Source organism: Adiantum capillus-veneris, chromosome 11 (assembly GCF_014529385.1).
Source record: "Adiantum capillus-veneris isolate H3 chromosome 11, ASM1452938v2, whole genome shotgun sequence".
NCBI classification, from domain to species: domain Eukaryota; kingdom Viridiplantae; phylum Streptophyta; class Polypodiopsida; order Polypodiales; family Pteridaceae; genus Adiantum; species Adiantum capillus-veneris.
Window position 1 is genome coordinate 32,240,477 of NC_140941.1, and position 24,773 is coordinate 32,265,249.

General features: G+C 43.0%; 1 protein-coding gene across 2 annotated transcripts; it reads left to right on the top strand.

The window, feature by feature from the left end:
* Window positions 1-1,140: 1,140 nt before the first annotated feature.
* Window positions 1,141-24,180, top strand: LOC147447075 (uncharacterized). Of its 2 annotated transcripts, XM_086522981.1 has the most exons (6): window positions 1,141-1,589; window positions 1,719-3,389; window positions 5,669-5,709; window positions 5,807-5,876; window positions 6,345-6,414; window positions 23,728-24,180. In XM_086522981.1, the coding sequence occupies exons 2-6, from the start codon at window positions 1,767-1,769 to the stop codon at window positions 23,913-23,915; spliced, it is 1,992 nt and encodes a 663-aa protein (XP_086379107.1). In that variant the 5' UTR covers window positions 1,141-1,589; window positions 1,719-1,766; the 3' UTR covers window positions 23,916-24,180. The 2 variants fall into 2 exon arrangements, with proteins under 2 accessions (XP_086379107.1, XP_086379106.1); XM_086522980.1 differs by lacking the exons at window positions 5,669-5,709; window positions 5,807-5,876; window positions 6,345-6,414; window positions 23,728-24,180 and having other exon boundaries at window positions 1,156-1,589; window positions 1,709-3,627.
* Window positions 24,181-24,773: the final 593 nt, after the last annotated feature.

Below are 24,773 nucleotides of genomic sequence, written 5' to 3' on the forward strand. Positions count from 1 at the left end.
CATGAAAGAGAGTAAATTAGAGCGGAACAGAAGTTTGTATATTGAAATGGGCTACAAATTAAATAGATAGATAGGGAGAAAGGACTCCATCCCTACGGGTAAGAGAAAAGAGAGAAAGGACACAATTGTATATGGGTAAGAGAGAAATGCATCAAGCACACATCTCTCTCTCTCTCTCTCTCTCTCTCTCTCTCTCTCTCTCAATGTAGGGCTTATGTAGATAGTGTTGGCATGCCTAAGCACCGCCCGAGGCCATATCATTGTGCTGTTGGTAAGAGCGAGCGAGACCTTTTGTAGGTGAGACACACGAGCTAGTTTGTTTTAACAAAGTAGCTCTCTCATAACACTTTGGAATCTACCAAAAGCATCTACTTTTGTGACACTTTTGGGGTCTCTCTTTGTGTGTGTGTGTGTGGTGTTTGTTTTTTTTTGGAAGGCCGGGGGTGGGTTTTTTTGGGGGGGGGGGGGGGGGGGGGGGAGCGTTCAAACTACAGATGGAAAACAATTTTACAGGTGAGTGAATCCTCATGGTCTGCACGGATGGGTCAAGAGGACACCTAGATATTTATGGACCCACATGAAGGTGGGTATCCCCTTCCCCCTTGGGAGTCAGAATCGAAGAAGTTTCACTCGCTTATCACTAGCTGTATGCGAGGGCGTATGGCTACCACAAATGGCAATGTGGTTGAACGCTCATTGGTTTGCGTAGATGTTTTAGTTTTTGATAGTGTGAATGGAAGCATGGGGAATGGGCATGGAGGCTATTACTTGGTAGTTGGTATCCCTATGGAGCTGAATTCTGAATGTGTGTGCTTTTGAGCCATGGCATTCAGTTGTGGCCCTCTGGGCCTCTAGGGTTTGCAATGCGAGGAGACGATGCGTCCTGTGTGAAGCCCCCCCTTAGGAGTTAGAAGCACAGAAGTCAATTCACGTTGCAAAAAGCAAGATAATAATTGAGGGGAACGTGTTTCCCGAGATGGTCAAAACGTGAGGCCAAGTTTGTATAGAGAGTGGATTGGATGGGCCAGTTATTATTACGAGATAATAATACGTCAGGCTTTCTAATGTTTAACCTTCATGCCACTTCATCCTCTCTCTCTCTCTCTACTGTCTCTCTCTCTCACACACACACACACACGGGGGGGGAGAGAGAGAGAGAGGGGATGAAGTGGCCATAGCCCATGAAGGTTAAAACAGAGGGCCCTCGGCCCCTCAGTTTGCTGTGAATATATATTTTGCCAGTTCAAGTCTCTGCATCAAACAATTCTCTCACACCGACCCCCCTCTCTCTGCGTGTCGTCTCTAGACTCTCTCTCTCTCTCTCTCTCTCTCTCTCTCTCTCTCTCTCTCTCTCTGTGTCCCCCCTCCAGCCTGCCATTGCTATAGCAAGCCTGTCACATTCTCTCTTCTCTTTACGCGCCTCACCGACCCGTCCCATAGGATCCCTTCAGCTTCTTTAAGTGTTGTTCTCTCTCATATCTTGAGTGTTTGTTTCCATACTTGTGCAGGTGTGACTAGCTCGGCCTCCTTCCCTCTCTACTGGACTCGAGGAGACAGAGACGCTTCGTCGCTTTCTAGCCTTAAGTCAGGTAGTGTGTGCTTTGAGCTTGCAAGTGCATGCATGCACAGAGAGAGAGAGAGAGAGAGAGAGAGAGAGAGAGAGCGCTACCCCGGTCGTGATTTTGTCAGATTAAGCTTTCTTCCTTAGCCTCATGCAGGGTAAGTGCTCAAGCTAAATTGTTTCCTCAACAAATCATCATTTCACCATGACTCTGCTTAGCCCCAAACACAACTATGCGGCCGATGAGTGCATCGCCCAGATCCCGCAGCACCACATTCCTACGCAAGAAGAGAAAGTCCGCGCCTCTGAAAGCTTCAACAAGTCTGTGCTTGTGGCAGCCCACATGGCAGCCCTTCATGATGCATACATCCTTGAGATGGCTACTCACCCAGTCAATGAGGTAAACATCAAGCCTGCCAGCCCCACTTCAAGCATTGGTGGCCTTAAGCCCTCTACACTTAAGCAGCTGAAGATTGGCAAGGTTCATCGCCGCCGCGTCGTCAACGGTACCTTATGCTCCAAAACTCTATGTACCAAAACCCATGATGGGCTTATGGTTGTGAATGTCTTTGAGGATGAAGAGGGCAATGCAACACCCATATATCTTAGCAATGCTATGGAAGGTAATGGTGGCTCTGCACAAGCCCAGCGATTCTACCCACAGGACTCAAAGGTTGCGGTGAAGGAGCCTTACCTTACTCGCTTGCCAGATGGCGAGGTTGTGCTTTTGGTTGAGAAGATGACAGATCTGGTCTTTTTGTGGGTGCCAGATTATGTGGAGGAAAATGAGGGCTCCAAAGAAGGTAATTGTATGTATGAAGACGGAAGGGAGGCATTTGCATTGGAAAAGAAGGATGGGATGCCCAATGATGACACCAAGGATGCAGATATTGGTAATGTGTCTTTGACAGAAGAGGAGGATGTGAAGAGCTCTAGCGCAAGCCGGGAGCTAAAATTTGACAGTCTACTGGGCGCGATGGGAAAGGTGGATAATGTGAAGGTTGAGGATGATGGGAAGGACGCAACGGGAGAGGCAGATAATGTGAAGATTGAGGATGATGGGAAGGACGAAGAAAATGCTAGCTCAGGTGCTCTTGCAGCGGAAAATGTGATTGATTCAGGTGAGGTCAAGGCTGATCAGGGCAGCAGAGACTTGAGTATGGAGGATATATTGTCAATGTGCAAGAGCGAGCATGGCAATCGTAATGTAAATGGAGCAACAGTTCGAAATTCAGAAGATGAAGAAGTAGAGGAGATTGGTAAGGAGAGTAAAACAGGCGGTGAAGTTGAGAGAGTGGATGCGGATATCCGAAAACCGGAAATTCAACAGGAGGAAAGGGATGTTGGTACTGGGGAAACTGCGGCAAGCTTGCGTGTCAAGGGGAATGCACTCTTTACCCGCGGAGAGTATAACAAGGCATCTGACATGTACACGCGTGCCACCGAGAAGGCACGGCTCGATATAATGAAGAAAGAGGAGGTTCTTTGTCTATCCAACAGGGCAGAGGTGTGGCTGCGTCTATGCCGCAACCAGGCCGCACTGGATGATGCTGAGTCGGTTCTCAAAATACTCAGAGAATTGGACGACGATACAAATAAGGGTGACCTTGCCCTAGCAAAGGCTCTCTTCAGGAAAGGGCGGGCATTGATGGGGCTGCACAAATATGAGGATGCGATGCGAGTTTTGCAGGAGGTGCTGGGGAAAGCTCCAGCAGATCGCCAGTTGCGCGAAGCCGCAACCAAATGCAGAGATCGCTTGCAGCATGTTTTGAAGCCTGGGAAGCGACAGCGAGCTGCCATGAACCGCAAGAAGAGTGGAAGTTTTATGGTGCAGTGAGGGGGTGGCAACAGGGTTTTCATGAGCATATGCAGGGGGTAGCTTTGTCCATCCCGTCCGGGTTTGTGTCGTCAAAGACGACCAACAGGGCTAGTTTACCCATTAGGTTTGAGTTGGTTTTGTTAACTGTGCAACAATGAGGGCCCTTTTAAGGCTGACATTGTCTTCTGCAGAGGATCCTAGTGTATGTAGTTGACATTGTTTTTCAAATGAGAAATCTGTTTGCAGAGTCCTGCCATGTCATGTCTGTAATGCATGTGTCAGGTTCAAGGTTTCAAGATGCCGCTTTGAAGCAGCTGCTTCCCAAATTGTAGTTAGTTTTTTAGAACTTGGATAGACTTTTGGTGCTGGTCAGTGTTTTTTTTCCCATCAAAACTTTGGGAGTTTAATTAGAAAGAACAAAAAGGTCAGAGGTCTTAAGATGGTCCTAGATCTAGGACAGTTTAGAAACAGGTGTGGAATAGTTCCCACTTCTTGTCCACATCTTGTGCAGAATCTGTTGGATGGGAGTGGGAGAGAGAGAGAGAGATGTTTACTTGTTGAAACCTAATCTAGGACCTAATGAATGCACTGTGCGTTTGTGGGATATGCCCAACTTGGGCAGGGCCAAGAAGCTCGGGACTGTTTTCGGTAGATGCGATCATGCGAAGCGAGGGTCTCCCAAATGCAAAAGTGACGGAGTGGAGATCAAATAGTGTTCACTAGGAGATCTTTTTAGGATGGTTGGGGTCACCCAGTGATCACTTTGGAATAGGTGGGTTGATCACTTTGGAATAGGTGGGTTTACAAGGTGATTACATACTGATTCGGTTTCACAAAGGGATCACTTGATGTTCACATTGAGTTTACATGAGGATCACTTTAATTGTGACCACTTGAGGATTAATCTACCATCGGACGCAAAACCAATCCCACCGCCCCCAATTAATAGGGACCGTTTTTCCCACATGACAAGGGGGGTGTCAAATAATCACGAGGGGTAAACTCTGCCTTGTACGAATTGCCTCTAAGATGGTTAGATTGTTGTCACCGTCCTAGATGGATAGGGACCCTTGATCTTAGTGTGAATTATTGATGATAGGCCTCAATACTATCCCACATGCGTCGCATGTCAATTCGAACGAGGGAATCGACGCATGCGAACGTGTTTCGAAAGGTAGTTCGAATCTTGACCGTGAGATGGGCATATTTGTAAACTCGACCAAGTTTGTAAACCCAGACAAACTTGAAAAGTAACTCTTTTCACCAAGCATTACGTCTGCACATAATTAGGTCCCCGGGTTTGCTCAATGTTGCCTTATTATTAGTCTGTGTTGGTCATGTATTTAAATCCTGTCATCGCTCGCTTTGGCACGTAGGATGCAGGATCGAACAACTGGACGAGAGCATAGGCCTAGCACTTCTAAATTATTAAAGGTCCATCAGCTCAAGCCTCAAAGTTCAAAGTTCAAATAGATCGTGGGCTCGAACCTCGTCGTGGGTTGACAGCTCTCGTAGCTCTGAATATTGGCATCTGTGCAGAGGGCGGCTTGCCACGACGTCAAAGTGCGCGCTCTCAATTGTCCACAATTTGAGCCAGGGCCCAGTCCTCAAATTTGAAGGGTGATCTCGTTACAGAAACTTAACGTGGAACCCATTTTTTCAAATTTTCTACAATTCTTTTTGAGGTTGGATTTTCATAGCCCTACTCTCGAGAAGGGTAAAACCCCCTTAGAATGGTGTTCCCTTGCTCATGATATAACAGGGGGATGTTTGAAATGGTTGTTAGAAATCATGGCAATAGAATTGCATTTATCGATGGTGTAGATTTTAGGTATTTAATGTTACTAGTACGGTCGATCGTCTTCGGTGGCCTCTCTCTCTCTCTCTCTCTCTCTCTCTATCGCGTGCACAGGGGCTTCTCTCAATTTTAGAGTTTAATCTTCATGCCACAGATTTAGACAAGTGTAAAGGGCTACGCCTTCCGCCATATTCCGATGGTTTAGATTATCTTAGGATCTTCATGTTTGATATCACATGCATCCAACGGGGCAATCAAAAGGTATGTAACAAAACCCTCTCATTTGTGAAGAGAAGGGTAGTCCTACAACAGACGCTATAGGGCCCCCTATCTACTCTTTATCAAGGAGACTCATATTTAGGCTGCCACGCGTCTTCAAAAGGTAATTCCGGCTATGCATGGTCGGATGGCGAGTTGAGGAGCCAACGTTGCAAGAAAAGAAGAAAACTCACCTTTGTGCATGCATGCTATGTTATAAAGCACATATCAGCGAAATAGGTCGCTGCTGCTAGTCTACGGCGCTATTGCAAGGTGAGTTGGCTCTCTCTACGATTTGGCTCTCTCTCTACGTTGCCGCAGAGAGCTAATGGAGAGCTAATGTTGTGACTTTTGTTTTGAATGGTTGTAGGTGCTATCGACCCTGCCCCCAAGAATATCAACGATCAGCTTGCTGCAAGGCGCTCATGTCCATTCACCAGGTTCTCTCTCTCTCTCTCTCTCTCTCTCTCTCTCTCTCTCCTGCTCTCTCCTGTGCGCTTCATGGGGCTCGTCCAACTTTTCCTACATGGAGCTGCGTGCGGGAGCCAACAACCAGTAGTGAGGGCGAGCTACTATGTGAGGGGGTGTAGGAATGTATCAGATTATGTAGCATGCATCATGTCCCCAAAGGTCATGCTATGCCAATTCGTAGAGCAATTGAGAGCGAGCTCTATGTGAGGTGATTCCGGCTATGCATGGTCGGATGGCGAGTTGAGAAGCCAGCGTTGCAAGAAAATAAGAAAACATTGGTACTGACACTTCAACTCACCTTTGTGCATGCTATGTTATAAAAGCACATATCAATGAAATAGGTCGTTGTTGCTAGTCTGTGGCGCTATTGGAAGGTGAGTTGGCTCTCTCTCTCTACGTTGCCGCAGAGAGCTAATGTTATGACTTTTGTTTTGTAGGTACTATCAACCCTGCCCCCAAGAATATCAACGATTAGCTTGCTGCAAGGCGCTCATATCCATTCACCAGGTTCTCTCTCTCTCTCTCTCTCTCTCTCTCACTCATGTGTGCTTCATGGGGCTCGTCCAGTTTTTGCTACATGGAGCTGCGTGCGGGAGCTAACAACCAGTAGTGAGGGCGAGCTGCTATGTGAGGGGGTGTAGGAATGTATCAGATTATGTAGCATGCATCATGTCCCCAAAGGTCATGCTGTGCCAATTCGTGGAGCAACTGAGGGCGAGCTGCTAGGTGAGGGGGTATAGAAACGGAGCAGCCACTGTCCTAGCCAGTGAGACGAGAACTGGGGAGGGCCTTGGCAAACCCCACAAGGTGCGTTGCTTCACCAAAATCCAAGCCCCTCATCTCACAGTACGGAGTGCCCTGCAAGACCTTGTCGCCCGGATGCTCCAGCTCTCCTCAACCCCATCGCGAACAAACAGCTACCACATGGCGGTTTTGTTGTCTTAGGCATCTGCTACGTGCTCAAGGACTGCTAGAGAAACTGTCATGCGGCAGCTGTAGGAGACGACGAGCGAGGGCAGCAAAAGAGGCTGCGCCAGCCTCATTAGTGTCTTTTAAAGTTTGTAGGTTTCTACTTTTTGTAGGGTTTTAATTTTTTGAGGCTTTTCACGCCAAAGTTGTATGCACTGAGCAATGTTCGGGCAAAACTATTTTTCCAGACATACAAAATTCCTTTCTTGAATTTCCTTTTCTTGAATTTGACAAGAGGAAATTGGAAAAAGTTCTTTAAAATTTTTTACACTATTCTTCTTTGTTGGGGCGGAATTTCTTCTTTTGCGCTTGCCCTCAATCGGCATTAATCGAAAACGCCACGATATTAAGCTGAGACACATTTTTTCCGGATGTAGATTTTCAAATTTTTTATACCATTCTTCTCTATTTTTGGGCGGAATTTCTCCTTTTGCGCTTGCTCTCAACTGACATTTTTGAAATCGAAAAATGACACGATATTAAGCCAAGACACATTTTTTCAGAACATTGAAAAGAGGGGCTATTATGTAGATTTTCAAAAAATTTACACTATTCTTCTCTATTTTGGGGTGAAATTTCTCCTTTTGCGCTTGCCCTCAACCCGCATTTTTGAAATCGAAAACGGCACAATATTAAGTTGAGACACATTTTTTTCAGACACTGGAAAAGAGAGACTATTATGTAGATTTTCAAAAAATTTTACACTACTATTCTCTATTTTGGGGTTAAATTTCTCCTTTTACACTTGCCCTTAGTCGACATTTTTGAAATCGAAAATGGCACGATATTAAGCTGAGACACAATTTTCTCGGACACTGGAAAAGAGGGACTATTATGTAGATTTTCAAAAATTTTATACTATTCTTCTCTATTTTGGGGTGGACTTTCTCCTTTTGCGCTTGCTCTCAACTGACATTTTTGAAATCGAAAACGGCATGATATTAAGCCGAGACACATTTTTCTCGAGCACTAGAAAAGAGGGGCCATTATGTAGCTTTTCAAAAAATTTACACTATTCTTTTCTATTTTGGGGTGGAATTTTTCTTTTTCGCTTACCCTCAACCAGCATTTTTGAAATTGAAAACGGCACGATATTAAGTTGAGACACATTTTTCTCGGACATTGGAAAAGAGGGGCTCTTATGTAGATTCTCAAAATTTTTACACTATTCTTCTCTATTTTGGGGTGGAACTTCTTTAGTGCTGTTGGAAAGTGTGCGGTCTAGCTGGGAAGGTGCAAAACCTCTGGCTGTGAGAGTTCGTGATGAGAGTCACAAACACTTTGTGAAAAAGCGTTTGTGGAGAATCACCAACCCTCTTTCTAAGGGTGACAGAAAATCTAAGAGCGTTCGGGACAGCAAAGTCAGAAACCCTCTTTCCTATCCTTTTTGGAGTCTGCTTGTTTACGTAGTCGAGATTATGATGAGAGGATCACCAAATCACATTCAATTTCACTTTAAAAGACCATTTAAAAACACTAAAGTTTCAGCCATGAAACCTCAATGCTCATACAAGCACAATTCTCAATCGAAACTCAAACCTCTTTCATGGTATCATATAGCCTCGCCCCCAATTACATAGTCGTAACATCAAACAGTTGAAAGGAATGCTCGAGCTTCAACCTTCACGACGACTTTTTGATTTTGCAGAGATTTATGAGCTTCTTAAGTGAAGTCCAAACACCATTTTTGATAAGGGGAAACCCTAATTCACTCCCTCACAAGCTCAGATACAAGATTGCGAAGAGGCGAAACTGCAACACACAGATTGGGCAACCATGGAAGCTATTCTACAGTAGAGCAAAATTGTATTTTCTTTTTTGTAAGAAGCAGTCCTCTCCCTCTTACTCACGGAACTATGAGCTGATGTGTCAATTTTTGGACCATTTTGCCACTTTGGACCAAAACTAGGTCATTTTTAGCTCATTTTTAATCTAAAAAATATCATTTTTATGCGAAAAATTCCAAACAGAGTTAGAAAAATCCCTAAATTTATGGGATCACTCGCGTAAGCATAAAAAGCATAGATAAGCATCATTTTTCATCAATATACCATTTTGGGGGTCACTTTCCATGCAATTCTGCAACAACGCCTGTTAGCTGTTATTTTTGACAGTTTTTGTCCTCATCAGTCTTTTTAGGCGAGATGAGTGTGCAACCATGAAACACTTGGACTATGTAAATTTTCAACCAAATTAAGCATCTTATCAAGTGGAAAAGCACGCAAATGTGCCACATCCAAGGCCACGACTCCCCGGATATGTATGTACATGATAATGATCGCAGTAGACGCTTCAACATATATCACAATATGTACATGATTGCTTTTATTTTCATACATCAAGAAGTGTCAAGAGTGAGGTGAATGTTTTTATTTCACACTATGTACATGCCACGGTACGACATCCACCTCCTCTGAACCTGCAGATCCTCCGGTATGTGCCACAACAACATTTGTAGAGCATTAAAACTCATGGTCAGACGCCATATTCTCACTGTCATCCTCAGTTTGCATATAGTTGGCTTCATCATCCTCTTCACTTGGTCGTGCATCAAATGGATCAGCATCCCCTCTTCATTTGAATAATTGAATTCTTTTTCTTGCAATGGGAATTTTCAGTTCTGTCCCATCCAATTCACGCAAGGTGTAAGTTGCATTTTCATGCACATGTTTGACAACATAAGGACCGAACCATATCTTTGCAAGCTTCCTTATTGTAGAGTGCTGGTTTTCAAGGCTACTATCGTACACCAACACCTAATCACCTTCTTCAATCTTTTGGTCTGAGCCTATGCATCTTGTCAAATCTGTCTTTGTTTTCCAACCTTGCATTCTTTAGTTGAGCTTTTGCAAGCTCAATGTCTGCAGGCCTTCTCTCCAATTGCCATGTGCGCAATGCAAGAAGGTCTTCTCTACTCATTCTATCTTCCCATGGAAATACATTCCATGTAGGAACCACATCTTCAATTGGCATCACAGGTTTTTGACCATACATCAATTCAACAGGCATATAGCCAGTGATTGAACTATGTGTTGTACGATCAGTCCACAATGCAAATGGCAGTAACCTTGGCCACTCTCCAAGCTTACCTTCACAAGCCTTAGCTAAAGCTTTGATTATTGGAGGATGCTCTCTTTCACTTTTGCCATTTCCCTCCGGGTTATAAGGACAAGTTAAAGCTAGTTTGATGCCCATTATAGAGAAGAATTCCCTTGCTTCATCAACATCCAATTCTCCTCTATCTGCAGTTATCTTTCCCACATATCCATGGCGACAGATCACATCTTCAAGAAGAAATTTACATACAACTTGTGTACTCTTTGTCCTCAATGCACGCCTTTCAACTTGATTAGACAAATCTTCTCTTGCAAGCACCAAATACCTCATTTGCCAAAGTCTCAAAGGCATTGTGACCAAGTCCACAATCCATATGTAATGCATGGCTAATGGATAAGTAGGATGTAGTCCATCACGATGTCGTACATTTGAATGCATTTGGCATGTCACACAAGACTCCACAAACTCAGCCACATCCTTATATATATCTTTCCACCAATATCTTTCTTTTACCTTGGCAAATGTTGCCCATACACCTCGATGTCCTGTCCATAAACTTTCATGGAACTCCTTGATGATTTGTTGCTGAGTAACCTTATCGCATACTATGCGCAATGGTGTTCCATCTCTTTGTTTAGGATGCTTCCATAAGTTGCCATCCCTCAAGAAGTATCCATATGATTTTCTTCTTATCCTCTTAAATTCTTGCTCAGTCCAATCATCCTGCTTCTGTAGAGTACTTAAGTAGCGACCTATCAAGAGCCATTCATCCTCATATAGTTCCTCTGAAAAGGACTCAAGTGAAGACACAAAACATGCATTGTACTACTCTTTGCATGATCAATACTATAAAACTTTGTACATACATCATCTCCCTCAATAATCATGTCTTGTTCATCTTCATACCTTGCCCTAGGTAGCATATCTGCCATTGGATTGTCTTTCCCTGCAATATGCTTGAACTCAGGATTCAAGGACTTTATGTAGTCTATCCATCGCAGCATTGCAATATCAGGAGTCGAACAGTTTGTGATCATTCCAAGAAGAGGCAAACAATCAGTTTCTATAACCACTGATGCCCCTATCAAGTACTCCTTGTCACACCTCAATGCTGTAACCACCCCCCATAGTTCCTTTTTTACTTGTGCATAATCTCGTTGGTGAAAACTTAGAATCTTGGCTCCAAATCTCACCACATATCTTTTTCCTTTGTCATCATCTTGCCCTATTGCCCATCCTATCCGTGTAGGACTCGTGTCGACTGTCACAATGACAGATCTCTCACATGTATAGTTTACCTTTCTCAAGGTTGGCAATGAAAGAAGTAGCTTCTTTAGCTTTCTCATGGCTTTTGTGTGCTCTTCTTCCCATCGAAACTTCTAATTCTTTCTCAACAACCTATAAAGGGGATCTGCTACATGTGCATAATGTGGTATCCAAATAAGATAGAAGACGCAAGCACCAAGAAATCTTCGAACTTCAGTTATAGTTGTACGTGTTTCTTTCATGTTTTTGATTGTATCCATCTTTTTTGGACAAGGCCTGCTACCATAAGGACCACACATATGCCCCACAATCAACACTTCATTAACACCAAATACAAAGTTTTTCCCTGATAGAATAAGATTAACTTCTTCCAGCTTTGACAAAATCTTCTCACAATCTTCAATATGGTATGCAACAAACTTATGGCACCCGCTTGAATCCATAGCTTTATCTTTATCTTTGTCTTCACATCCTTTGACGGGCACATCATCAAGAAATGGCATTGTGATTTGAGGTATGAAGTCACGTAGAACCTTGTTCATCCCATTCATCATATGTGCAACTGAATTTGTTGCTCCTTGAGGTAAGGTACACATCTTTACCAGTACCAAAGGTGTTTTCATAGTTGTCAGATCTCTACTCTCAACATCTAGCTGAAATTGATCGTATCCTGAATAGAGATACTCCATTGAGTAAATTGACCTTCTTGCAAATGCCTCTGTAAACTCATTTACTATAGGTCCTGTACGCACATTCTTGATGGTAACCTTGTTTACAGGTTGCATATCTTGTATGAATCGCAAAGCTCCATTCTTCTTATGCACAGTGGACCACTCTTCGAATATGGCGCACAAGAAGGCTCCAAGATACCCATGCTAATCTTTTCATTGAGTAGTTCTATTAACTTTGGAAAATGTGCTTTCAAAATCGGAATTGGGCGTAGATTCCAAGGTACATGAGGGATAGTGTAGATCACCATAGGTGCAACAACATTAGGATCAACACACCCTATCTCATGTGGCTGGAGAGCAAAAGCCATACCATATCTTGAAAGCATTTCTTTAAAACTCTTCTTCTCTTCTTCTGTTAAAAACTCTTCGCAGCCAACTTTTATCTCTTTAAGGGATTCCATTGTGAGCTTGTGTCCAGTTCTTTTTGGATCCCTGAGACTCGGCTGCAAAGAAGCTTGCTCTAGCTTTTTCCTGCAATCTAATGGTAAAGGTAAGGCCACTGGTCTCACTTTCTTTGCCACCGTTTTGTACTTGGTCTCCACACGCACTTCCGGTTCTTCATTAGCATAGAAATTTTTCTGATCTTCAAAAGCCTCAATCACATCATACATTTCCATAGAGATTACTTCCACAATGTGGGTTCCATCTTGCATGCTAGAGTCCATTATAGCCTCAAGCTCAATCATAGTATCTACATGAGAAACTTGTTCAAAGAAACCTGAAATGCATTCACTATCCTCTATGAAACCATTTTCTCTCATGTATTTCTGTACACTATATACATATTGTCGTGCACTTCTTTTCATATCCTCAAGCTTCATAAAACATACTGACCCATGCTCTATTAATCCTTGAAAACCTATAGAAAAAGCTTCTTCTCGCTTTGGGTCAGACGAGAGTCTTTTTTTTCTTGTACCATTGCAATCTCGCTTTACAATGGTACATGGCCAAAACCCCTGGTCTCCATGTACTCCTTGAACTCTTTGTTCGCTTTTGGTAGAGGATACTCACAAAGACTATTGCGGTTCCTCTCGTGATTCACACACACAGCCAAAAATTGCACAACTCGCTTCCCATCTCTGCTCTTTACCCTAGCATAAGCAAAACCATCATCCAAGACCTTTGTTTCCATGCGAACGGCTGTGATGTATGGCTGCCCAAGGATAAGAGGATAGGTAGACATCTCCTGCACAAAGAAGTTTTGCTCATCCTTCACATTACCAATCGTCACTTTCACGTTTGGACAAGCCCCATACAGCTCTCTTGATGAGTTATTTGTAGCTCTAATCATCCACCCATGGTTTATGTCTATTGGCCACTTACCCTTCATGTAAAGACTCTTGGACATAAGATTGATCTCAGAGCCATGATCTATGAATGCAACATATGGCTCCTCAAGATCACCCACCTTGACTAAAGTTTCTATTGTAGCTCTTGCCCAATGACTTTTGGAGTAGTGGCTTTTATAGGAGGCTTCATCATCATCATCATCATCTGCAAATCTAGCATGTGCATCTCTTCGAGAAGACTGGTAGCATCTACCACACTTTCATCACATTCACTCTCTTGGACATATATTCCATTTGCCTTAAGTGACTCCCCTTCACCCTCAGACTGTGGAGGAATAGACTCGGTGAGAGTTTGCCCCTTTCTTTTTATGATATCTATAATTTCTTCATGAAACTCGTGTTTAACAATGCCAAGAACCTCACCCAAGGTAAACTCAACTTTGCTATTCAAAATCCTTTCCTCCAATACCTACTTTAAGTTTGTTGCAGCTTCAATGTTAGATTGTAGTTTGTATGCAGGGCCTTTTGCTTTAGATGGAATCTTAAGAGGAGGAGGCACATGTGGTGGAGCCTCATAAGAAGGTCCTGGATCCTTTCTTCCACCAGCTCTTGTAACCCTCTTTGAAGTAGAAGGACCTGCATCTCCATTCTCACGTCTGCGCTTCTCTTCCACAATTGCATCATTGTTATAGAATTTTGCAAGATAGGCATGTACTGATAAAGAGTCCACATGGTCATCCCAACCTATTGTATGGCGTATGCAATCACCAGCTTCATGTAATATCTGTTTAGTTACCTTCCCTTTTTTGGCCGAGGCTAATGCATATGGACACAAGCTATCAAGATCCTCAAAAGCATCTGGAGTAGACTTTAATGCTTTCTTTTGAATAAGCTCTATCTTTGCCCCATAGGTAGCAGCCTCCACTGCACGTCGCCATATCCTCCTAACTTTCGCATACCTCTTTTTCCAAAGTTAGTTTCTAATGGCATACCTGTCTCCCGTAGATGGAACTTGCCATCCTTAAAAAACACAAGATCTCTTTTTAAGGCATCACTAAAGCTATCATAATCCCTTCTTCCATGGTCTGTGCCATCACACCATATGTATATGTGCACAAATCCTTCTTTGCTTTGGGATTTTTGTCGTGTAGAGTAGGTTGTCCTTGTAAAGAATGAGGATGCAAAAGAGCTACACAAGATAAGCACAAAGCACACAGAGATGGAAAGCTTCTTCTTCTTCTCTATAGAAAAGAGAGTACAAAATGACTAAGTGCTAAAGCTGAAAAGTAGCACATATGTATATGCGGTCACTAAGTGTGAACTCGCTAGAAGCGTACTAAGCTGGTACTATATGTGTAGTCCAGCTGTAGAATCACTGGCAGAGATCCTCCGTGTCGGTCACCTAACGCACCAGTAAGTAAATGCCGTAAGCGGCCAAGACCCGTAGTGGATGCCAGCTCAAGGTGTAGAGCTCGACATCTCAACACTCCCCCTCGAGCTCTGCATGTCGCAGAGTCCAAGCATAGTCCGAAAACGTCGAAGCTTCTCAGCTCCGAGGGCCTTGGTAAATATATCCGCTATCTGCTCCTCTGTGCTGACGTAGACCAAGTCGATGTCGCCCGCCAACACTCGCTCTCGAACGTAGTGGTAATGGACCTCTATGTGTTTGGTCCTGGCATGGAACACTGGGTTCGTAGCCAACTGCATGCTGCTGAGGTTGTCACAATGGATGACAATCTGCTGGTCCACCTGCACTCCCAAGTCCTCAAGTAATGTGCGTAGCCAAGCTACCTCACACGCCGCAACTGCTGCACCTCTGTACTCGGCCTCTGTGCTCGATAAAGCAACCGTAGGCTGCTTTTTGCTGCTCCAAGTAACAGCAGCACTCCCAAAAGAGAACATGAAGCCACTCGTAGATCTCATATCAACAATGCTACCTGCCCAATCTGCATCTGTATACCCATACAATGCTAATGGCGCATCTGCTGCATAGAACAATGCGTAGTCAAGAGTCCCTTGCACATACCGAAGTGTGCGTCGTACTCCATCCAAATGTGGCTTCCTCGGAAGCTGCATGAACTGACTCTCCAAGCCTACTGTGTAGCTCAAGTCTGGCCTCGTGATAGTCAAGTAGATTAGACTACCCACAATCTTCCTGTACATATTGACATCCTCAACAGCATCACCTTTCTCTGCACTCAGCTTTGCATTCACATCCAAGGGAATAGAAATTGGCTTACAATCAGTCATACCATACTTTGACAACATGTCCAAAGCATAATGTCTCTGTGACAGCCATACACCCTCTGGAGTCCTGATCACCTCAATGCCAAGAAAGTAGCACAACTCGCCCAAATCTTTCATTTCAAACTCCTGTTTGAGAAGACCCTTCACATGGTCAATCTCCATAGCATTGTCACCCACAATAATAAGGTCATCTACATATATGGTAATGACCACAATCCCCACATCACTCTCACATACATAGAGTGAATGATCAACATGAGCTCTCCTAAAACCAATACTGACAAGATACTTGGCAATCCTGTCATACCATGCTCTAGAGCCCTGCTTCAAACCATACAAAGCTTTGAGAATCCTGCATACATAATCTGGGTAACCTGGATCGACATAACCAGGTGGCTGATCCATATACACTTCCTCTTGCAACTCACCATTCAAGAAGGCATTCTTTACATCCATTTGATGCATAATCCATCCTCTAGATGCAGCCACTGCTATGACAGCTCTCACAGTCGTCATCTTTGCCACTGGAGCAAAGGTCTCCTCATAGTCTATGCCATACGTCTGTGCATAACCCTTTGCGACCAGCCTTGCCTTGTGACGCTCAATGTTACCATCAGCCTTATGCTTGGTTTTATACACCCATTTACAGCCAATAGCTTTCTTGCCGCTTGGCAATGGCACCAACTCCCATGTGTCGTTTGCTTCCAATGCAGCCATCTCTTCATTCATTGCATCATCCCAATGCACATTTCCAACTGCATCCTCAAAACATGTGGGCTCCACATCCTGTATCACCTTAGCCATGTAGGATTGGTGATGTGTTAGATATCCATCATAAGTCAATTTTTGAACTGGATTTCTGACTCTGTTAGATCTGCGCGGTCCTGGGTCACTCTTTTGCCCTCTAACATCTTCTTGTACTTTCCTTACACCAGGTGTCTTGACAGCCGGAATTCCAAATTCCTCATCAAGACTTTGTTCAGAACCATCGGAATCCATGTCTACATGTAAAAAACCTGATGATGCATCAGCCATAAAGGGAGGTTCATCAACCTTTTCCTTTCCTTTTCGTGATACATTCCCTGTACCGGCTGGTGGAGTAACCTGCGTACGTAGTCTACCATTCCATGGCTTCTCAACAGAGCCACGAGAAGAGGACTCTTGTAGTCCACTCAAAACATGTGACTGTGGCCTCACATTTTGTACAACCACATCATCTTTTACATCAGCCCCAATAGAGCCATGTGCATTACTGTACTAGCTGCTCATCTCATCAAAGACTACATCTCTGCTCACTCGTAATTCTCGTGTAGTAGGATTGTAGCACCTGTACCCCTTTTGTTCAAGGGAATATCCCACAAGAATACATTTCTCTGCTTTAGGATCCAATTTCCTACGCAACTCATCTGGTACATGCACGTAAGCTATGTAGCCAAACACTTTCAAGTGTGCCAAATCAGGTTTTGTACCTGTAAACTTTTCCTCAGGTGTTACATCATGCACCGCAGCTGTAGGTGTCCTGTTCATAATGTACGCAGCTGTATTTACAGCTTCAGCCCAAAAATGATGAGGCATGTTCTTCTCATTCATCAATGCACGTGCAACCTCTGCAATGTGCCTGTTTTTCCTTTCTGCGACCCCATTCTGTTGTGGAGTATATCTGCATGTAAACTGCCTGCGTATACCATGCATTCGCAGAAAATCTGAAAAATCATTGGAGAAGTACTCTCCCCCTCCATCTGACCTCAATGTCTTGATTTGCATATCTGTCTCCTTCTCAATCATGACTTTGAAGTTCTGAAAGTGACCAAACACTTCACTTTTGTTACGCATGAAGTAGACCCATACTTTCCTTGTATGGTCATCAATGAAAGAGACATAATACCTGCAACCATGTATACTTGCAGTATCAGTTGGACCCCAAACATCTGTGTGCACCACCTCAAGTAGCTTTTTACATACATTGCGCTCATGTGGAAATGAGCCCTTTGACTCTTTTCCAAACTGGCATGCTGCACACACTTTATGCATACCATCCACCTTGAATTTGGGCAAACCTTTTACAATCTGTTTTGATTGCATGCTGCGCAATCTCTGCTCATTGACATAGTCAATGCGTTTGTGCCAAATGTCAACATCAGCCACAACACCTGTGCCCTGTGCAAATAATGCAGCTTTTACCTCAGGCATGTCTACATTCAGCGTAAACATTCTGCCCACACATTTGCCCTCTGTGATCAGCTTACAGCCATTCTGGAAATCTTCTACATAACAACCATTTGGATTGAAGCGAACCTGCAAACCCTGCTCAACCATTTGTCCAACAGAAACAAGATTCTTTGTAATGTTTGGGACATAAAGTAAATCTGCTAAGTACTTTGATTTTCCACTCTTCGTATTTAGAGGTATGTCCCCTACATGAGCAATGGGGTGAGCTGTGTCATCTCCTGTCTGCACATAGCCTGACACATCTGGTTTGTGCATATCTCTAAACCACTCCACGAAACGTCATGTGATTAGAGGCACCTGAATCCACATACCAAACATCATCTTGGGTGGAATTCTCTGTAGTCATTGTATTCATTACATGTTGCATAACAAACATGCGTTTGTTTTTGCTGTCATCTGCATCTCTGCTAGTAGATGCATAGTTGCCACGTTCTCTCTTTCCACTTGCTTTTCCCTTTGGACAGTCACGTGACATGTGACCTCTTTCACCACAAGTCCAACATTCTCTGCTATTTGGAGTATGTTGCTGCCTGCTTGATCCTGCACCACGACCTCTTTGACTCCCCCTGCCTTGAGACTGGTTTCCCCTGCCACCTATACTGTTTTGATTTGATTGACCTTCCAGAAATTGGCCCCTGCAACCCCTTGGGCCTCGACCACGACCTCTACCTCTACCTCTGTTGGAGTTAGAATAGAAGGCCTGTTCAAAATTATTTCTGCCATGAGAAGAAGATGTGTCAAGGTTCTTCTCCTCAAGAATAAGCATAGAAATCAAATCTTGGAACACGAGGATGTCGTCTCTTGTATTCATGGAAGACCTAAAATGTACATACTCATCTCCTAAACCATCCAAGCATGCACGGACAATGTCATCGTCTTCCACTGAGACTTTAATAGATCCAAGAGCCTCAATGATACTCTTGATCTTCAAGGCATAATCATTGATTGAGAGGTTGTTCCTCTTAACCTGATTTAGCTCCGACTTTAGTTGAAGCTTCCTGGCCTTGGTGTTCACCTCAAACACTCTGCCTAAGTTTCTCCATGCAATGGCGGGGGTTTCAGCATCCTGTAGATAGCCCATCATGCCATCTGTGATGCTCATAGAAAGCCAATACATCACTTTGCTCTGGCCTTGTTGCCAGTCCCTCAAAGCTTTCCTTTGTTCTGCTGTAGCATTTGCCTCGGGAATCTCTGGTTCCTTTTCATTGTCTCCTTCTACATAGTCCCAATAACCTTTTCCTTTTAGGAAATTTGTTATTCTGAACTTCCATGCAGGGTAGTTATTTTTCTCAAGCTTCTCAGTAACAATCTGATTGAAACCGTCAGACATCTTGAAGCACTAAGACAAAATAGCTGCAATCTGCAAAAACCTGCAAATTTGCTGAACCTGCTATCGTGGTACCTGTAACGCTTTCTACACTCAACGAGTGTCTACAATCAAGCGTACATACAACCACTGTACTTGTACAGTAAATCTCTGTATACTGCACTTTGGAGACATGTTCAGAAACTTGTGCGAACTGTTCAGAATCTGGTCGTGGATTGCGAACGAAGGGATTGTGATGCTCTTGCTCTCTTAGCCTCTCTTGCCTACACCAGGCTCTGATACCATGTAAAGAATGAGGATGCAAGAGAGCTACACAAGATAAGCACAAAGCACACAGAGATGGAAAGCTTCTTCTTCTTCTCTACAGAAAAGAGAGTACAAAATGACTAAGTGCTAAAGCTGAAAAGTAGCACATATGTACATGCGGTCACTAAGTGTGAACTCGCTAGAAGCGTACTAGGCTGGCACTATATGTGTAGTCCAGCTGTAGAATCACTGGCAGAGATCCTCCGTGTCGGTCACCTAACGCGCCAGTGAGTAAATGCCGTAAGCGGCCAAGACCCGTAGTGGATGCCAGCTCAAGGTGTAGAGCTCGACATCTCAACAGTCCTTTCTCTTCAAGCCTTGTTAGCTTTAACTTCATTTATCGCATGTTCTTAACAAGCTCATCAAGCATTGAATTATCACCTTTTGGACTCACAACAGTAGGCTTCAGTGGAATCTCTGACGTGGTAGGAGGAGAGGTAGTACCATTCACCACCATCTTGTCTCTATGACGTTGCCTCTTAGCAAGCAATGAGACCGCGTCTTCAACCTCTTTCCACTCAGCCTGAAGACCTTGTTCTGTATTCTTGTCTGAAAGGAGTAGCTCTAGCTTTTCTTGGAGCTCAGAACCTGCATGTTGAAGGAATAATTCAGTCTTTTCACTATCCAAAGTGGCTCGCTCTGTTCCTGACAGCTGAGCATAGCGCCGCTCAAACTCTCTCAACAGTGGTGATGGAAAGTCCTTCTTTTGGCTTTGCAACCCATTCCAAGAAGGTCCTTTTTGTAACCCTTTTAGAGTCCTCCATGAAGTATTCCTCCTTTAGGGATAATTTGAATTTCTCCCAATCTTCTCCATGCTCCTCCCTGATTCCCCGTACATGATCTCTAATCTCGAGGACCACAACAAGCTCAAAACTACGAATGATGTCCACCTCTGGAACCCGTTGTAGCTCCATCTCCTTTACAAACCATGAAGAAACTTTGCGACATCTTTCCCTTTATATTGGTCCATTTTGTTCACAATAGCTTGAAGGGATTTGGTTGTTGACACCTATCTTCTTTCTGCAGCTTGTTGTTGTTGCATAAACATGGCGAATGTTTGAAACATTTGCATTGTGCCTTGATCAAAATGCATTTCTTTGTTTCTATTGCTGATCCATAGATTTAATTTTTTTGTAATTAAACCTTTCAAAACAAGTATTTGAACCCCCACTCCAACTGCTTCACGTCGGGTTCACCAGAAATGTCGGAAAGTGTGCGGTCTAGTTGGGAAGGTGCAAAACCTCTGGCTGTGAGAGTTCGTGATGAGAGTCACAAACACTTTATGAAAAAGCGTTTTTGGAGAATCACCAACCCTCTTTCTAAGGGTGACAAAAAATCTAAGAGCGTTCGTGTGACCACAAAGTCACAAACCCTCTTTCCTATCGTGCTTGGAGTCTGCTTGTTTTCGTAGTCGAGATTATGATGAGAGGATCACCAAATCACATTCAATTTCACTTTAAAAGGCCATTTAAAAACACTAAAATTTCAGCCATGAAACCTCAATGCTCATACAAGCACAATTTTCAATCAAAACCTAAACCTCTTTCATGGTATCATGTAGCCTCCCCTCCAATTACATAGTCGTAACATCAAACTGTTGAAAGGAATGCTCGAGCTTCCACCTTCACGAAGACCATTTTTTGATTTTGCAGAGATTTATGAGCTTCTTAAGTGAAGCCCAAACACCATTTTTGATAAGGGGAAACCCTAATTCACTCCCTCACAAGCTCAGATACGAGATTGCGAAGAGGCGGGACTGCAGTATACATAGATTGGGCAACCATGGAAGCTATTGCACAGTAGAGAAAAATTGTTTTTTTTTTCCTGTAAAAAGCAGCCCTCTCCCTCTTACCCACGGCAATATGAGCTGATGTGTCAATTTTTGGGCCATTTTGCCATTTTGGACCAAAACTAGGTCATTTTCAGCTCATTTTTAATCCAAAAAATGTCATTTTTATGTGACAAATCCCAAACAGAGTCAGAAAAATCCCTAAATTTATGGGATCACTTGCATAAACATAAAAATCATAGATAAGCATCATTTTTCATCAATATACCATTTTGGGTCACTTTTCATGCAATCCTACGACGCCTGATAGCTGCTATTTTTTGCAATTTTTGCCCGCATCAGTCTTTATAGGCGAGATGAGTGTGCCACCATGAAACACTTCGGCTATGTACATTGTCAAACCAGATTAAACATCTTATCAAGTGGAAAAGCACGCAAATGTGCCACATCCAAGGCCACGACTCCCCGGATAGGTATGTACATGATAATGACCGCAGTAGACGCTTCAACATATATCACAATATGTACATGATTGCTTTTATTTGCATACATTGAGAAGTTTCAAGAGTGAGGTGAATGTTTTTATTTCACACTATGTACGTGCCACGGCACGACAACGCTTGCCCTCAACCATCATTTTTGAAATAAAAAATGTCACGATATGTAGATCAAACACATTCTTCCTAGACACTAGAAAAGAGGGGCTATTATGTAGATTGAAAGCAAGGAGCATGGAAACTATTTCTGCAAAGCATGAGCATGTTGCGTGAGGGCCATATGTAAGTTGCATTAGAATGCATGTCGAGGGTAGTGAAAGGACGTCCAAACGAGCACTTTACCATCCCAACCAACAAAAGCTTAATTATGAGTGTGCACGAAGATTTGGATGAGATCAAGAAGCTGCAAGAGCAAGCTGAAGCGATCTTGATCAAGGATGCACGTGCAGAGACCGCAGCGGAGCGCAACAAGTTGAAGAGGGAGACAATAACAGAAGCTATTGTAAAGCTAGAGGAATGGCAGAAGCACGAGACTTTGGAGTGCAACATGAAAAGGAAGTGAGTCTTAACTCGCACAATTGTTATAACGGTAACACCAAAAAAACCTCAATGACACAAGTGTTGTAAGTACCTCAATGCCTCTACCCAAAGCAAAATGATATCATAGGAACATTTTGAAGAGACTCAAAAGTCTGTTAAGGTTGTGAGAGAGAGAGAGAGAGAGAGAGAGAGAGAGAGAGAGAGAGAGAGATGTAAAAATGGGGGATTTGAATCTCTATGATCATAAGAAACCTAAATTTAGTGCTCTTTGACCTACACATTTTCAAGCTTACCTCTAAAAATTCCATTAAATGATCATGAATTGAACAACACCTGTTAAGTTTTTGAAACTAAAATCTCAAAAGTCCAGTAAACAGTCAAGGAGACTGAGCTTATATATTTTCTCTTGCCTTCCTACTGCATCCACACTTTTAAGTTTAGTGTTCTTTGACTTGCAAATTTTCAAACTTACCTCTCAAAATTCTTTTAAATGGTCTTGAACTGAGGACCTTTTAAATTTTTGAAACTAAACCCTCAAAAGTTTAGTAAAGAATCAGGGAGAGTGAGCTTATATATTTTTTCCTTCATTTTCTCTTCCCTTCCTATTGCCTCTACACTTAGCCTCTCTCTCTCTCTCTCTCTCTCTCTCTCTCTCTCTCTCACCCGAGAAACGATATTGCAGCCCATAAGATTGAATGTATCTGCCTACAAGTTGAGAGTAATACTGCATCTAAGAGCTTGCAATGACGAGTTTGTCCCTCCCTCTCTTTCTCTCCTCTCTCTATTTATTTATGTTATATGCATCAACTTTCCTTCATGTTACATCTACATGTAGCCGCTCTTGCTTACTTTGGACGCCCAATTCTCTCTCTCTCTCTCTCTCTCTCTCTCTCTCTCTCTCTCTCTCCCTCTCTCTCTCTCTCTCTATATATATATATTATAATTTTATTTTTTTCTTTCTTTTGGGGTGAAATTTCTCCTTTTGTGCTTGCCCTCAACTGGCATTTTTGAAATAAAAAACGGCACGATATTTAGTTGTTACATCTACATTTAGCCGCTCTTTCTTACTTTGGTCGCCCAACTCTCTCTCTCTCTCTCTCTCTCTCTCTCTCTCTCTCTCACCCAAGAAATGATATTGTAGCCCATGAGCAATATTGGATCTAATGGCTTATACATGTCTCAACCTAAAATTATTGTTCATGTGTGACTCATGTTCTAAGAGACATCTAAGTTCTATGCATCTAATCACTATCAATGACAAGTTTCTCCCCTCCCCTCCCCCCCCCCCCCCCCCCCCCCCCCCCCCCCCCCCCCCTCTCTCTCTCTCTCTCTCTCTCTCTCTCTCTATCTATATATATATATATATATATATTATCGATCGATCTATCAATCTCCCTCTGTATATATATCCATGCTATATGAATTTCCATGACTAAGCTGTGACAAGTTTCTCTCTCTTTTTAGATTTAGGTTGTTCCACTCCATCATAATTTGTTTATAAACCATGCATGTTGGTACCAACATACATTTTCATGATCACCGGCAATTAATTGATGTATCTATTCTCTTTCAGTGATGGATAGTCCTTCTTCTAGCTCTATAAATGTTTCTCAAGGAGATCATGAAGTAAATAAAGTCATCATGCCTACACCTCCAGAGCGTAATAATGTGCGAGCCGCAAAGCAGTTGGTCACATCATGGGGGGCAATTGAATTGCGAGGGTCCTTTAAAGCGTTTACAAATCATTCATGGATTTTGTGAACGCAATGAAGTTATCCAACAAGAGTGCAGAAACTTCTTACAAAAGGTTTGCAAACAAGTTCAAGGTGAAGAAGACCACATCACCTTTTGAGAGGAGGCGATTTTAGCATTACATGGTATCAAGGATGAAACTGCACGTATAGAAATCAACCAACATGAACTCTATACATTCTTGGAGAACTTTTAGCATGAGGTTGTGCAACAATTGTCTTTGTGCTTCAAATAACACAAGGACCAAGTTGAAGCCCCGAAAGCACATGTAGTAGGTTTGGGATTTGAGATTAGGACCTTTAAAGAACATAAGGAGCAAGTTGAATCTTTGAGAGTGCATGTAGCAGATTTTGGTTCTAAGATGAAAACGTTAAAAATTGCAATTAATCCCTTGAATTCCATCGATAGGAGACTTAGTCGTGTTGTCATGCTTAACACACGGGGGGTGTTACTACATTCTATCCTAAAATGTAATGTTTTTGGGAAGAATGATGCAATGAAACTTCAATTTATCATTGTAGTAATTCTCTCTCTCTCATGAACACGTGTATGAAAATCTCTACGTGTGTGTGTGTGTGTGTGTGAGAGAGAGAGAGAGAGAGAGGGAGAGAGAGGAGGGGAGGGAAGAAGGTTTCAAGGGTAAGAGATATAGGACATAAATAATAAAGAAAACATAAAAAGATATAGGGAGGGGTAGAAAGACAAAGGGAGAGGTAGCGAGAGGGGGGAGGAAGCGAGATATGGAATGAAAAGTAATTAATGCCAAATTTATGTGACACAAATGGTCTAGGACAAGTAAATTGGTAGCTCATATTAGATAGATGCAAATTGTCCTATTTGGAAGACACAAATTTATTAACAACCTTT